This window comes from Morone saxatilis, unplaced genomic scaffold (assembly GCF_004916995.1).
Source record: "Morone saxatilis isolate NCDOM2014 unplaced genomic scaffold, NCSU_SB_2.0 Contig11, whole genome shotgun sequence".
Taxonomy (NCBI): domain Eukaryota; kingdom Metazoa; phylum Chordata; class Actinopteri; family Moronidae; genus Morone; species Morone saxatilis.
Genome location: NW_023339663.1, coordinates 4,040,612 through 4,057,851, shown reverse-complemented (window position 1 = coordinate 4,057,851; position 17,240 = coordinate 4,040,612). Strand labels below are relative to the sequence as shown.

The 17,240-nt window shown below is 40.6% G+C and overlaps 1 protein-coding gene across 1 annotated transcript in view; it reads right to left on the bottom strand.

The window, feature by feature from the left end:
* LOC118321287 (protein kinase C-binding protein NELL1-like) overlaps positions 1-17,240 on the bottom strand; it is a 247,958-nt gene that overhangs the window by 195,196 nt on the left and 35,522 nt on the right. Inside the window, exon 4 of the mRNA XM_035652555.1 lies at positions 7,399-7,569. Coding sequence (XP_035508448.1) covers positions 7,399-7,569 — 171 coding nt within the window. The remainder of the gene's footprint in view (positions 1-7,398; positions 7,570-17,240) is intronic.

Below are 17,240 nucleotides of genomic sequence, written 5' to 3'. Positions count from 1 at the left end.
GATCTGGGATGCGTTTTCATGATATTTTCTGGAATTTATTGGAATTCAATATCATATGAAATATTCATAAAATATGTCACTTGGTCAGTGGTCATCAGTTTATTCAATGATTAAAAAAAGGGTTCCGTTAAGGAAAAAGAAATCAGAACCACTGACCTACAGTTGTCACTGGTAATAAGAGCTGCACACCACATCAACCTTGACAAAATAAAATAAAATATTCCTGGTTCTTACTAGCAACTAAGGTAGTTTAATACAAGATTGCTAATTCAAGTTGTAAACCTTTATTACTGCTTTCAATATTTGTATGATCATCCTAAAATTAGTAAGATAAATAGCATTCCCCATGAGGAACTCGCCCAAGGCTCAAGTCTTTTGTGAATTTCATTAGTGGAATGAACATTTCCACTGGCTAGGGGATATTATTTTAGTTTGGCAAAACAGTTACCTCATTTAATTAGTAGATGTTATAGTATATATCACTGACAACGGACAGCAAGATGGATCTACTAATTTTGAAGACCACCAAGGATTTTGCATATTCATACATAAAACATCTCTTTTGACTAGTGACCTTTTCAAGGTGTCTCTCTACCTTCCACGCAGTGCTTATTGATGGAGTTAAGAAATCAAGAGACTACTGAAGTTAAATTATGTTCAAGGACCAGCATGTAGGATTTAGTGGCATCTAGCAGCGTAGTTGTAAAGTGTGAAGAAGAAATTACACTGCCCAATATGTTAGAATAACAGGGAGTCAAGACTCTTGATAAAATAAATTTGGGCACAATCATTTATTTAGTCCAACCATGTAACTGATCTGGATCATTCATTAGGGTGGCAGCAAATAGAGATGTTATGCCTGTGAATAAGCTGAGCTGAGCTGAGCTGAGCTGAGCTGAGCTGATGAGCTTTGAGGCAAACCACATTAATCAATAGGCAGAAGAAACATAATTACAGACAGAGACTGAATAATGATAAGACAAGAAGGAGTGCACAGCAGTCCAGAAGACCAGGCGAGTCTCTGTCAAGTTAGGGAACTAAGATTCGTCGTGTCAAGGCTGAAAGACTGGGGTCAGCTAGCCCCCAAATCTGACTGCTGTCTGAGCAATCTGGATTCATTAGTGTAACATTCACTGTCAGGCTGTAGCGGGGGGCAGAGGGTGTGGCTGGCACAATCTGCCAGCAATTGAACATGCATTTTTTTTGTTGTCTGTGTGTTTTGATTAAAAAGTCAGACTCAGACCAGTCTGTCTGCTGCAGAGCAGAAACGAGCCAGGGCGTTCTCAACGTTACACAGTAGCCAGCACCGGCACCGGCACCAGTGGGCACTGTGGCCTGTTTATATTGTCACTGATCCCACCCCCTTAATAGGGGCCCCACCAGCCACTCTGAGAGGATTTGGATTTGCACAGGCACTACACCGGGGGTTTTAAAAGCTTGCAGCCTGTCTGCTGTATTTCTGTTTATCTCACGGTTTTTAATAACTATAAAAGTATTTTAAAAAAGGTCTAGAGAGCAGAGGAATAATCTTGTGGCCTCATGTGTTCCCTCAAAAATTTCTCCTTACTCAACAACTCAATCCTCCATGTCTGACAGAGTCCTGCTGTTAGCTTTACTGGCCACACAGGTGAAAATGTTAGCCAGGAGCAGCAGCTCGGGCCGTGCAGGTCGCTGAAAGCAACTGTAATGAGGACGACGGTGGAACATGTTGAGTTTGCGTGACTTTAGCAGAGACTCTATCCCCAAGATGAAAGAGGTGAGCAACATGTTATTATAACTAATGGGAAAGACCTAAAACAATAATACTCTAAATCCAGCCCCAGTACATCTCTGACCTTGGAACTCTTTAGTACTATAACCTGACATCCTCAGTAAGGCTGCATATAAACTACAGGAAATCACCAGTTCCTGGAGCCAATTAGATAGCATCTTCTGGGATTCAAACTTCTGATCATAATCTTTGCTGTGAGCTTTTGGTTGTTATTAAGATTTCATTTAATTGCTATTAGAATTAGCATTCCTATTGGTAATAATGTTGATTCTACTGATAATCTTAATTTTTGTGTCACATTATAATGAACATTTTTCCATCAGTTTATTACGGGGTACTTGTCCTCTCTACACAGTTACCATGTTCATTGACAGGCTTCATCCCAGCTGAAGGCAACCTCTCTGTGCTCCCTCTCAATGTTGCCCACATCTCTTTACCTCTGATGTTTTCTTCAGATCAATCTCCGACAAGGACGGATGAGAGAACAGACACAGGGACATTTCTATGAACTCTCAAGTTTCTGATCCACCTTCAGATTAAGTCCAAATCCTAACCCAAGGTAAGAGTCCTTCTCTTGGACACAGTGACTCACCCGGTGCGGTCAAACAAAATGACAGGTACAAATTGAGCTGTTGCCTCGCAGAAAGCCAGAGGATTTGCTTCTTGTAACAAACAGCATCAAAGACACAGACTGGTGTGGCAGGGATATCCAAATGGATCAAGTCAGTCAAATATAGGATAATGTTGTTGGGTTTGTTTTTTGCATACAGCAACAAATCTCAAATTCTTCAATCCTACGACAGCAATTATCTCATTCCAAATGATAATTATGATCATTCAAATTAATGTGTTGAATAATTAATTGCATTCTTTTTTAAATACTGTAAAAGAAAAAAACAAAACTACTGTTCATTTTTATTTCATGTATCCTTTTTTTGTCTTCTGTCTACCTACAACTGATTAAAAATATACATGGAAATCATTCCCACTATAGGTGGAAAAAACCTCTTTACAAAGCTCCATTAGTCTTTTGGAATGGAGAGCAGTCTGTAAAGAATGGAGCACTGATGAGCAATTCTATTTTCCCTGATGGCTGCAACGTGTAAAATATAGATGGGGAATAAAGGGAACATCTATTCACTTGATGACCATGGTGAACAATGTGGGTCAAAGACATTTCATTCATTGTTCAATTCAACCGTTTTTTCTTTATCTTTTGTGTTTTAATCCATTAGGTGAGGCACGTTGAACTGCCTTTGTGCATGAAATGTGCTGTACAGATAAACTTGCCTTGCTGATTCAATATGTAGAGTCACCTTTGTCCACTAATCACATCGATACGTGTATGTCCCAGTATGGGTGTGAAACAGGTATCAATAAAGCAAGAGCTGCCAATGCCAAATAAACTCTACATGGTAAAAGTCCACCTTAAGATGTGAGGATAAACTGCACCCTCTCACATTTACGGATACTTAAAACCATTTAATGAGCCTTGTAATCAATAAAGTGCTGTTTAGTGCATAAATCAAATTGCTCTAAATTTCAAGGCTAATGGGTCTGCCAATTTGCTTTGAATGGAGAAATCATTCCCAACACTTAAGAGGAGTGAGATGATCAGGTTAGCAGGGACGTGATTTTCTATTTCTTCTTTTTCTAATGCCTTTTCCTTTCCTTGTCATCCAAGCCAAATCCACTTGGTTTCTGTCAAAGTAGTGTGAGAGAACATCTAGGGTAAAAAATACAATTGGAAGTCTAAATTTGGGGGGATGATTTCATCAGCGTTAGTTATCTACAAAAACCTCTAAAAAGATGGGAAACACACACACACACACACACACACACTGAAACCTAATCAGTATGCAAATCAAAAAAGGAATCTGGCAACTGCCTTTCTTTGTTACTAATCTAAATCCAGTCCTCATGTAAACCATGCTCATTAGTGCCCTCTGGGAAAGTCTGATTGGTAATTCTGGACATATTCTGCTCACTGCAGTGTTTATCAGCTGTACAAAAGCATTGAATTACAAGCTTTATCGGTTAAGAATTGAGGATGAAAAAAAACATGCACATACTCTACTGAAAGTCAGGATCAAATGAAAGTAAATATAGTTTGTTTTAATGGATTTTCATTTCAGCCCTTTAGGCAACCCAAACAAGAGAATTTGAGAGACTTTTGTATCCTTTCTGCACAAGCTTTCTGTAAATACCAGTCACTAGTCATGTTAAAGGATTTGAGATGATGACACAAAGGCCATTGTGCTTGTAGTGAAAAGCCAAACGCAACATGTGGGAAGTGCCAACCTGAATAAATGCTGTAGATAACAGTTTATTTGCTGTTGCTGCTGTGATTTAAACAGTGTTTGACCAAACATACAGAACAGACTGACAAGGGTTTTGAGATAATGGTGGCAGGTCGGCTGATGCCATGTGTAGGTGGGGGTGGGGGTCGTGTTACAGCGTTACATCAGGCTAAAGTGCTCTGTTGTTTCTCAAATGACAGGAATCATAGACAATTTGAAACTGATTTACCAGCAGGTGCTGTTGCAAATCATGGTGAAATGCAGTCAGGTAAATATATGATCAGAGCAGCGGTGGCTGCAGATGAGGTAGTTGACCTTTCTGTCCAACCCAGTACATCTATGGTGGGAGGGGCTTGGTAACCATGGTGACACTCACACTCACCTGCCTTAGTTTTATCTTCCAAGAAAAGCTTCATGGCAGAGTAGCACATAAAAAGTTAGCAATTAAAGCTGCAGTGGGTATTTTTTATAAAAAATAACTTTTCGTCATATTTGCTTAAACAGTCAGTATATTCCTGTCAGTAGTACATGAGACAGACAATCTCCTGCCTCCTTCTAGTGCCTAGTAATGACATTTGCAAGAATCCACCGAGGCTGAATAAAACAACCAATCAGCTGCCTCTGAAGCCTGGGGCACTATGTCCTGGGACCATAGAGCTCGGGAGGAGCATCTATGAGAATACAAGTCATGGTGAGAAGGGACTGGGGTCTTGCCGTGGAAAGCAAACCCTCTCATGAGGTTTCCCAGGGCAACCGGCTCCTGCTGCTCTGCTGTTGGTTTGGTGGGAGGGGCTTAGTAGACTGATATGAGCAGCAGGGACAGACACAAAAGGCTTTTCATTGCGTATGCTCAAGTTCCCTACTGCAGCTTTAACGCTCACCAAACAGACCACTTGCATTGGTGCGTATTGCATTAACTTCAGAAAAGTTCTCATAATTCTGAGATACACCAACCCAGAGCCCTTAACACTGGCTCTCCAGCCCTAAGACAGCATCAAGTGAGCTCTAGCAGCCCTGCACACGGCTCTGTGTCCCCTATAGCCTTCACTAGAGGAAGGTTGGTGTGGCCCATGCCCACAGCCGAGTGCCTGTCTTGGCTGTCTTCCCACGTTCACACACGGATGGTTGCAAAGTCCACACATCCAAACCCAGAGGTGTGTAGACCTGAGAGGACAGCCGAGAACAGGCCCTCGGCCATGGGCTCATGAAGCCTTATGTTATTGTATAATTCTGTGGTTTATGAGTGAAGTCTATTAATTACTCTGCAGACTAGAGTCTCTAATAACAGTGACAAACAGATAGATAGATCTGCATTGTATACACTTGTCTCCTCACTGTAATGCATTATTATAAAGTACGATGAATGGGTGTGGGTCACATCTCTCGCCTGCATCCAGGCGCACCCCCAACTGTGACTTCAAGTGTCCCTGCCCCCAGGTGACAGAAGAGGGCAGTTGAGAAAAGGCACATTGACCTCCCTCCCCCCCTCCTGCTGGTTCTCCGGCAGAGAGGAGTGAAGGCTAGGGAACACAGGAAGCTGTCTCAGGGCTGGAGCGCCAGTGTAAAGGGCTTTGAGTTAGGCTCAGGGGGGCTGGTAGCTGGCCCTGCGTATGGAGAGCCTGCTGGAGGTATCTCGTTAATTTAGAAAAACAAAGGTTTTTTTGGTAAAAACTAATCACAGAATTATGAGATAATAACTTGTAAAATCAGTTAAGCATGGCATTTTGTTCTCTCTCAAAATCTACAGTCCCAAGTCCTAAACGTTGAGTCTTAAACAAGTCATCAAATGTAATGCAATTTTTAACAAGACAGAAACATTATATTAAAGAGGACATATTGTGGGTCTTCTAGAATAAGTTTACATGATTGAATGTTTAACTAATAGATTATTTCTCTCATATACTGTACATTGCTGCATCTAATTTAAAAGCTGATTTGTCATTTGTATGAGTCAGGGAGGTGCAAAGATGACACCCACTGGATGCAGCTGTTTTGGGTGGTACGTGAAACATTTTTGAGAACAGTTTTAACTGATGTTTCAGCCATTTAAGGAATGATTTGGAGAGTATATTCTTTTGTCATCTGTTCTTCTCATACTGTATCAAGGCAAACTGGTGAGTCATGTCTGAATTTGTTTAGCAGCTGCTTGTTTCTTATTTTTGATCTTATTTTATCAGTACTTTAACTTTTGAAATCATTCCGAATGTTAAATGGATTGCTTTATTAATGAGGAGAGGTTTAAAGACAGTTAGCCGGATCGCGGGAGCATTTTAATGGTATTTCTATGGTAAAATACAATAGGGAGTAGTTACAGTACAACAAGATACAGTATATATTTGTCTGAGAAGGGAGGTTGACTCGATAAAAATGTGTTTTAAGGCAGGAGATAAAAACTGAGTCAGTGCCCTTTCAAAGTGTCAACCTTCAGTTTCATCCCACTCACAGCCACCAACAGATGATAAATGGTATGAAAGCAACCCATTCAATCTAACTATCTTTTAATTAACTCAGCTCTCACCCAAAGAACTGTAAGTAAGCAAAAAGTTTTGATTCCAATTTTATCCAATTACGTTTTGATCTTTTCTCCCTAATAGCACACTGATGCTCTCTTTTATCTTCGCTAGGGTCTCATCTGACAGTCAGCCACTGCAGCGATAATTAATCGACAAACCACCAGCCTGATGGGAATAATAGGCCTTTGGGAAGAATCAATACTACAACGCAATTCCTCACGTGCATCATACAGTTTTTCATTTGTGAGAGGTGACAGAGTATCCTCTACTCAAATTAACACTGCTTGTTCACAGTGAGTCTGTATAGCAGCTGCATTAAGAAAAAGAACATGTGATGCCTTCCTGGCTCTCAGGAGGGAGTGTGAGGACTGAGAAGGATTGTCACAGCTGAAGTGCATGTTTATAGATCAGCTCTGACTGAGTGCTCCTTTAGAAAAGGGCCTTCACTGCCCAATCGATGAGGCGATTATATCATTGTTACCTTCCACTTCATTATGGAACAGTGTGAGGTGAACACACATCCTTTGGGCTATATAAAGATACAGAGCTTTTTGCGTACACTGTGTGTCTGTGTGTGTGTGTGTGTGTGTGTGTAGGTGTGTGTGTGTGTTAATTTGTCCTTGGATGTTTCATTGTCGGAACTGTTAGCAGCCTGTCATCCACACTGAGACAGTAGCATACAAATATTTACCTTGATAAACACTGACAGCTCATTAGATGTGTCACTTCAAAGGAGCAGGGTAAAAATAAATGGGCACAGCCACTTGTGACAGAGATAGCAAGGTGTTTTTTTGTGTGGCATATGTGTGTGTACCTGTTACAGTCGACGTGCAGCAGAAGGTGGGAGGCGCTGATGGTGAGAGCAATCTTGTGCCACTGGCCATCAGCGAGGCGGTAGGGGAAGGATTCGGAGCGAGGCTTTCCTTTGAAGCGGTAGTGATAGCGGATCTCCTCTCTCACCCCGCTGCTCTCCAGCTCAAAGTAACTGCAGTGGAAGAGAAGAGGTCAGAGGTCAGATGTCAGAGGTCAGAGGTCAGAGAAGCTCGGTGTCCTGTACAAGGTTTCTGTTCAGGGTAAATTAAACCATTATGGTTCCAAGGTCTTGTACAAACTAAGTTAGTGAAGGATTTTCAAAACCTTATTTTAGAAATAAAAATTGAGCACAGCGTTAGTTCAGGCAGGCCACAAAGTCAAGCTCGGCTCACATTTTCAGCTACATCAGCTGATCGAAGTTGATGGTAGCTGATCGTAAACACACACCAGCTGATTCCCTTCAAGCATCCAATTGGCAAATGTTATTCAGGGCGCCTTATTAAAGCTGCTTTAGCCTGCTTACCCTTGCTGCTTCCTTTGCAAAGCGCTTTGGAACCAGCCTTCACCCTAGGTAATACTTTTATAAAATTTCTGATTTAATAAATGTAATTTCTGTTGTCATGTACCATTAGGGGTCTTTGCTGCTGCTCTCCTTGTCTAGAGCTTCCATGCACATGGAAAGGCAAAGAGGTCCCATACAGAGCCTTAACACCAAATAAAACATTCTGCATTCGGAAATAAAGTTTTCTTTTGACAAAAGTGGTCCTGACAGAAATAAAAATGATTTATATCATATCTATATATATAAAATGTAATATTTCTATTTCAGAATGAGTGAGAAAGAGAAAGTAAACTAGTTCTGAGACAATTAGTCAATTAATTGAATAGTCAATCAACAGAAAAATAATCCCACTATTAGGTCAGAATACCAGTTAGATTAAAAGGTGCTAAAGTGGAAATATTTATTCCTCTGCATGATTAGCAAATTAAATGTGAGGTCAATTAGATCTATCAATTAGAATTTTACATGTCTTGCATAGAAGAGGAATCAGGAGATCAAACTCAGATTTGCAAAAATTTCTTTGAAATCTAAAAAAACAAATACTTCCGCAATAAAAATTACTGATTAAACTATGAAAATGTAATGTCATGATGTCTCACAGATCTCTCTGTAGCTGTAGTCTGGGAGAAAAAACAGTCATGTTGGTAGACTACACTGCTTTGCTGATCTGATATTTATCAAAAACGCCACTATCATCCTGACCCCTGAAAACACACTGCCATTTCATTATCCTGCGAACAAAACACTGATAATGTGTGAACACATGAAGGACAGTGAATTGATACTTTAACAAACAGCTACTGAGCTTTGAGTAAAAAGATGCCTGTCTATTTCTTTAACAAAACAGAAAAAGGAAAGATCACCCACTATTCTCACATTACAGTGTAACTGCAGGCGTTCGACCTGCAGCTCTTCTCAGCACCATGTTGCTCACAACTCTCCACCCTCATCAGCCACGCTAAATTAAGAGCCAGCCAGCCACAGACAGCAGCAGCCCGAGAGCCGCAGGCAACCAGTCGTGACATTTCAGCTTCCCTGCGGCTGCAAGTGACCCCAACACTGGAACCCCTGGCCCCTCAGCACACACACATTCACACACACAGAAAAAAACACTGTGACACAGTTCTCCAACAACCCAAACCTAGCCAGAATCTATCCTATGCCTATGTATTCAGGCACAAAAACACAGACTCGCACACATACGCACAGGGATCAAGCCCATTCAATACCAAAGCTCAACAGCTCTTATGCATATTTATGGAAAGGGAGAGTGGACCCACTCAAGAGAATATCAATCGAGGCTGTGGGTCAGCAGATTTATCCATCCTCCAGTTTGGAAAATATATGAAACTGAGAAGAACTCGTAAGAACTCAACACAATCTAAACGTCAGACACATTATAGTATAAAATATCAGGACATCATTTTCACACTGACTGGGAAGGTACACACTGGAATTGATTACTATTTCTCACCTTAAATCTTTTCAGAAACCTATCTTAGTGTACTGTTTATCGGTGAATGTGTGTGACCAAGCGAACCGCCATTGTTTGATGCTACGGACGAGTAGCACAGCCAGTGAGTGCAGTTCAACTCGAAATAGATCATTGATGTTGGCTGCAAAAGATCAACATGGCGAAGGCCATAATGCCAAACTCAATGCGGAGGGGAGGTTGAGCAGTCTTGTAGGGTTCAGCTATATCAGTTCAAACCTTTCCACAGAGCTAATGACTGCCCATCAGCCCCCCACACAGCAGGCTGTGTTAATACAAAAACAATTATCACACAGTAAATTAACAAGAATCACAGGGAAGTGTTTTTCTACAACATTAAATTGCATTTGCACGCGTCGAGCAGTGGCTTATTACTTACACGTCCGTGTGTGTATGTGTGAAAGGAAGGGGAGTAACAGTCAAGGTATGGCTGGCCAGCTCGGCTGTTTTTGTTCAACATGTCATCACTCTGAAATTAAATGAATACATCACTCTGTGGCGAGCGCTGGGCACCGACCTGACAGCTTGTCTCCATCATGCTGCAGGAGACAGAGCCGCTGATACATGTCAGCTGGAGAAGAATCATTTGCATTGAACGAGGAGTAAAACGCGAATGAGAGCTCTCCAGCTTCGCCTCTTCCACTGATGGAAGCCTCCTCGGGGCTTTGAGAGGCCTGGAATCACCAAATGAGCAGAAACACCGTTATCCTGATTTGACTCATGAAATAATCATCAAAGGCATTAACTCCACTTCACAGCAAGCATTTATTTTATGAAGCATTTAGTGGTAGCTATTGTATCCCTGCATTACAGCATATTTAATGGAGGGGAATAATCTATTGGCAGGCAGTCCATTTGTAACAAACTGTGTAGCCTGACAGACACTAAAAATGACATATCTGTTTTGGTGATTCTCTGTGCAAAATAAATAAACAATGAGCCTTATCAGCATTTTAAAGGCTTTCTTTTCATTGCTGATCCTTTCATAAACAGCATTTTACAAAGCTTTTTTTTTTACTAATGGCAACTGTGTGGATCTAACAGACCCCTAATGTGAGCCTCCATGCTTTCAGAAAAGAAAAAAAATCCTGTTAGCATATCAAAGAAAACTGACATTTTTGGCTAGCACTGGTAAAGGGAAACTCCTTCATGATTAAAATGTGTTTGGATTTGATATTAGAGCAAAACCTCAGCCACTATTTTCTGAACAAAAATACACTTGAAAATAAGATGTGCATTAATAAATTCGAGGCATACGAAGAAAAATGGACTGATTTACCAAAATATTTTCTTGCAAAAAACATATGTGAAAGGCATATGTTGGTATCAGTTTTCTTTGTTGTGAACCAAGAGGTCAGACTTTGTTTTATGATTAAATAGGTTCCAAGTGTACAAATTGATTAGGATCACCTAAACACTTTGTTAATGACCAGCACATAATGGATAATGAGATATGGAAGGCTGCAAAGGAAACTCTGCTTGTGTCCCTCAAATTTGGATTAAAAAAGCCACATCGGGAGCATCCTTTCAAAACAAAAGGCTTTGTTTGCCAATTAAGATACATCCAGTCTAGGAATGTGGACTTCAGAGGACAAACCCCTGAACTGGGCACAGCTTTAGATTTCCTTCTCATTTTTAGTACACTGGGCCACAATTATATAGGAATTTTTCCTTGCATATTCAGGAGTCAATATGTGATTTTTGCAAGAATTTGACTTTATGACTACTTTTTTTAAACATAACTGCCATGTTCTCTGTTCTGGCTCCTGTTCTTTTTGGGATATTCTACCAATTTTGGATGATATCTACATCCCACATGGTTTGAATGCACTTATTGTGAGTCGCTTTGTACAAAAGTGTCTGCCAAATCAATATAATGTGATATTATAAAGATAAACTTAAAGAGTTACATTACACAACAAGAAACCTACTTTGGTGTCAACGTAGCTGTGTTTCCTTCCAAATGTATCGCAAATTTTAAGCAAATTTCAGGCAAATCGGTAAAACAAAATGTGAATGAATGCTTGCTTCCATCCACTACTATTATGCGATTATTAGAAGTGTTGATTCATGAGATAAGCAGTAGGTCGCTGCAGTTCTCAAGTAGAAAAAACACAACAAGAGGGCACAACAAGTTCAGGAAGGTTGCATTAGATCTGTGTGGAGCGATCATGGATGTATTATAGAGCCATGGAAGCAATATCGGAGTGGAAGAAGCTGATCCATCATGAGTTAAATGTTCGCGACATCAGAACTTCAGAAAATCAGAAAAAGTGTTTCTATCTCCCATTCAGTGTATTAACTCTTTTTCAAAAAAGTCAAAAACCACCTAAAGCCAGCATAACTTTTTTTTTTGTGCAACGTTTAGATGTTTTTTCGATCAACTACTAATGCTGAACCCTTCATCTACAGATATGTGGTGATTTTGCAGGGATAAAAGGAGATTTTTTGCATCACGACTTTAGCGAATCCAATCGAAACAGAAGCACTTTAATATAAAATGTTCCAGTCAACAGTCAACTTTCCATACAGTGTCAACTAAGAAGCTCTAGAGAAAATGAGAATCAATATAGTCTGAATGTTTACTATTGCAAGTGCTGGAATTTGTCCAGGAGGTAATGTGCAGAGACACACTGGCAACTTAAAGCAGCACACTGGTGTGCATGATGTCACATAAGATGACCTCCCATACTGTGTGGTACATACAGAGTAGTGGGCAAACTATATGTACATCACTCTAAAAATACACATTTAGCATGAATTTATAATGTGCCTTTAGGCAGCGCAGCATACAGTGTGACTGAATGGGCAGTGGTCAGTGTCCAGTAGCATATTGGTCTCATTCCTGCAAATAACCATATTTCCAAAACAATTCTAGCTAATCCTTTAAGAAGAATCTAACAAAAGAAAATGAGGAGAGGCATTAGCATTAGCATGATGTCTTCTTCCTATGTCCCACATTATGAACATCACCTCTGGTGAGAAGTCACCTTGAATAATGGCTTTTCTGATAAAAGAAATGAAGGATACCCAGATGAAGTTTGTTCTTGACAGGTGGCAAAGACACTTTAGAAGACATATTGTCAATGTTAATGGGATATGGGCAGAGCAGAGCCAATAGCAGCTATGGTTTAAAGTAACAGCAGCTTTTCTCATTAGCTGAAGACCATACAATAAAGAAATATTCAAGGTGACTTATCACCAGTGGTGATGTCCATAATATGAGACATAGGAAGAAGACTTTGTGCTAATGCTAATGCCTTCCCTCAAGTTTTTCGCAGTATTATAAATGTGCTGAGACCAGGAGAGATGGTGTTTCAAACTGCTGAGTAATAAATAAACAGCCACAGTGGCAGGGTTACAGGCTGTGTCTCCAGAGATGGAGACCGTGGGCTGTGAAAGGGTCTCAGGAGTGCGGTGACAGCTCTGGAAAGAAGTTGTTGAGGTGACAAGTGGTCTTCATCAAAATGCACTGGCGTCATCTGTAAGAGAAAAGTTTTGGAAATGAATGGCTGCCCCAGAGTGCAGGGTTGGCTGTATATCACCCTGTCCTTTTTTCTTCACCGCTGGTGTCATGCTGCTATTTTATGGAGGGCAGCTGACAGCCAATTATCTGCTCAGTAGGGAGGTCAACACTCTGGAGCTTGTCCGTGGAATGGGAGGAGAAGGAGGTAAACCAGATACTACGATGGAAAAACGCACCAATGCCTTCAGTTACTGACCTGGAAAATGTGAGCTGGATTGGTTGTGGGGCACTGTACTTCAGTTCATCACATGAAGACTATCCTTGATGGGAGTTTCTGCATTTAGCAGATGGTCTCATCACATCGGAAGGTGATAGCAGATAGGTGTAACTTTCATAACTGAGCCCAGCTTGAGCTATATAGATCAACAGGATGCAACAAGCAGGAGGAAATCTGTTCTCATTTACACAGTTTGGCGTGTGACATTATTAGCAGCAAAGCATAGTGCATGGCAGACCACCCCAGGTTCTTGGTGATGAAGTTCATCAGTGGACCGGCAGTGATACCGCCAGGTTTATTAAAAGGTTGACTGACAGGCCAAGGGAGGTGGAATCATTGGTTTAGAAGGTGCAGAAGAGAAATAAAACACATCCACATTGGTGGTTCACAAAACTCCAAGACAGCTTAGGAAATGCTGTCTGTACATTTATTAACCTGGCATTCCGGATTTTGTAAACTAGCTGATTCACTTACTTAGAAAATATGGGATTTTGAATCAGCAATCACCACAGTCCAAAATGCAGTTCCCCCTAATGACCACAAGATCATGCTCAGAAGAGACAGGGAAAAACCCCAACTTAACTAGTTTTAACTAGCTATATTACAGCTGTACTTTTGCATTTTAACATGCTCGCCTCCACGAACAGAGTTTGAATGGTCAAATAGTGCTGATAAAATATGAATCATGATTCTGTTACTGCATTGCCCATTTCTCTTTTCATAAAAATATTTTGGTTTACTGTTAAGCTGTAATACAAGAAAGGTTGTGACCACGCCACCATTTTTCCATCTTGAAAATGGGCGAGCTAAAACCAAGCACCAACCAACTGGCATCACGTCAACCACAAGCCAAAGCATTTAGCCCAGTACATTTTGGCTGTTGTTTTCTAACTTTTGAGGGAAGGGAAGGGAAAAAGAAGGAAAGAAAGAAAAATAAAGAGAAAGAGAGAAAGAAATAATGTGTTTTCATATGGAGATATTAGCCCCTAATTTGATAAAAACAGTTAGTTGCATTAGCTATCCAACTGTTGAAAGACATTTTAGGGTTTCTGACATTTTTCTGACAGGGCTTTTTTGAGCATTTCCTTATGAGGAAGGGGTGGGCAGCTGACAGGCTGGTAAGGTCTCTGGGGTCTGAAGACTGTTGGACAGGTAGAGAAGGTCTGGGGCATCAGGAGGATCCTGTCATTCAAACGAACAGCAAACACAGTGGAGGTGTCTGGGAGGTGTGGGGCAAGGTGAGTCTAAGATTGCCTTTTTGTAGCTAGTGAGAAAGCAGAGCCTTTGTCGTGCAGTGTGAGTAATTTCTTTTTCTGTGGGCTTGATGTTTCCTCAGGGTTCCTTCACTATAGGCTTCTTTAGCAGATGTAGAGCTACACTGAGCAATGATGTATTTTGTTTTTGAAGACAATTTTATAGAAACAGAGGCAGCAACTGACAGACCAAAAGTTGATGTGAAAACTATCTTGAGCATATAAAAGCCTTGGATATGTTGCCCAGTTTGGATACCTTGAGGTTCATTTTGCAACTGCATGATCCACGTTGCCCTGTCAAGCCTTATGTACCATTTTTTCCTCAAAGTTTGTTTCCTTTGTTGCACAGCAGACCAGTTATTGATAGTTCTTAAAACTCTATTAATCAATATTTTTTCATATTAACAATAAATGATTACTTTTAGCCCAGTTTGTGCTGTGTGGCTGCAATCTCACCTAGTACTGTAATGCAAACATAAAAACAATCAATCAATACAGCTATAACTTGCAGTGGATAATCAAGTATGCAGTGTTGGTAGTGTAAGGTTTCCAGCACTATTGTCTGTCCTATTAAAAGGCACGCAATTATATAAACCTTTGCCAAAATGGTTTTCACAGACCAGAAATAATTATTTAAGGGAAAACGCCATTTGAATATAAGCAGAACAAAGACTGTAATTTTGGATAAGAAGAACAAATATCGTCATTTTGGTCAGCCTATGTTATTTCACAGCATTCAGAGGAAAACCAAGGAGCAGAGGAAATCTTTGTTAGTCAGTATTTGTACTGTATTGCATCCTTTTTATTAGAGCAGATACCTCCGAAGAATAATCTAGGGAGTGGAGTGTGGAAACTGGTATCCGTCTGAGGTGAGAGGGCCCAGATCATCCCTCACCCCTCCTCCACGGGGGAGATCAGGAGTTCAGAATCGAAGCCAGCAGGTTTCCTGTCTGTAACATTCACACACAAATCCCATACGAGGGCAAACAAATTGAAACATTCTGCAGATGGAGTTTAAGCATAAAATAAACAGGCACAGACAAACAGAGCAGCGATTCACTGTGGCAGCCCAGCACAGCAACAAACAGATGAGAGAATGATAAACACTCTACATTGAAATTAATCAATCGCAGTACTCCTAAGCTATATTACCCCACCTGTTTTTCAAGGCTATTATATGTATGTGTTAGAATCAGATCCTGTGTGTTAATTCATCAGATTAACAAGATTTCTTTTAAGAAGGAATGATGAAATCCAAATCTACATAAAGGAGACCCATCTATTACGAAAACATTTTACTTGTCAGGATTGTAGAAATTCAAGAATGCTTTGGTTTAACCGTGGTATACAATAGATTTAAAGTCTTACTGGTTCAACTAATAATTAATAATACTATTAAACTTTATTATGGTAAATTGAAAATACAAACTCGCCAGAGGTGAGGTAATCAGCAAGAATTGATGAGGTGGAATAAAAATGTCGGGTGGGTGTAAGAATGTAAAGGATGAAAACATGACACTACACTTTAGTAGAAAAGGGAGAGATGTCCATTGAAGTCACCTGCAACATACATTACTGTATGTTAAATCAAAAAGGGCACAGAACATGGCTTCCAGCCACAAGTGGCAGCACTGAGCATGACGCTGCTCAGCAGTGATCCAGTCTGCCAGCGAGCGAGGTAAATGACTGGCTTCCATAAACAATTGAGTGGATATGAAGTGATCCAGGAAAAATTTGAGTTTTAGAGAACATTGGTGATCAGAGGATTGTTGATCAGAGGACGGCTGTCAGTGAAAAAAGTGGCAGTTTGCAAACAACCTTACGTTTATGTTTATCGCACAATTGAGCGTGTTGCTCCGGCTGATACTTTCCTGTACTCTTCGGCTCTTCTGCTTTCCTCTCCTCAAAAAATTGAATGACAGATGAAAAAGGAGTTAAATTGTGATGCAAACCTGGAACAAATTGGTGAGTAGACTGTGGTGAAATCCAATGAAATACACATTGTCACACTACCCACTGAAGGGAAGGGATGACAATGGGAGACATTATTATGTGTGAAACTACCAATCAGACTTATTTACTTATTATTCAAAGATGCCGAAAACATCATTCCAGATTGTTTCAGCCCACTTTAACCCCTGCTCGAGTGACTGAAAAGGTCCATCTGATAGCTGCCCAGGATGGTGATATGTTTGATATCATATGAAGGTCCTGGATCAGGGCTACATTTACATTTATTCATGTAAAATGTAGTACAATTCAGGCCAGGCTATATACATATCACTTTAAGTACTACATAAACTTACTGATTTAACATTTTCTCCTTACATATGGAGCTTGAATTGGTGAGTTTTAATTCTGGACTACAGTTTTAAACAAAGGTTGTTCTTGTGGTCATGTTCAATTTACTGTTCATCTGAAAATGATTCTGCACTGGGGGAAATAATTACTGCAGCCATGCTTTCTCACCCACATTCCCAAACCTTTACCACAAGTCACTCTATATGCGTTTGGAACTCCCACTACACGTCAACTTTGGCTCAGCATGTTTCCTTAAAAGAGAAGAACCTGTAGGCGCGTATGAACTGAGGCATGGGGGGGCGCAGATGAGGCAGATGAGCAGAGCAGCTGGAGGAGCAAGCTGAGCATCTTTGGTGTTGAAGTGTTCAGGTGGGAAGAGTAGTGGAGAGACCGGGCTTTGAGATAGTTCATCACAAAGCTGCTGCCACATGCTGACAATGAGAGCGTTGCTTGGACCCAGAAAACTGCTGGCTAGGCAGAAATAGGCTCCTT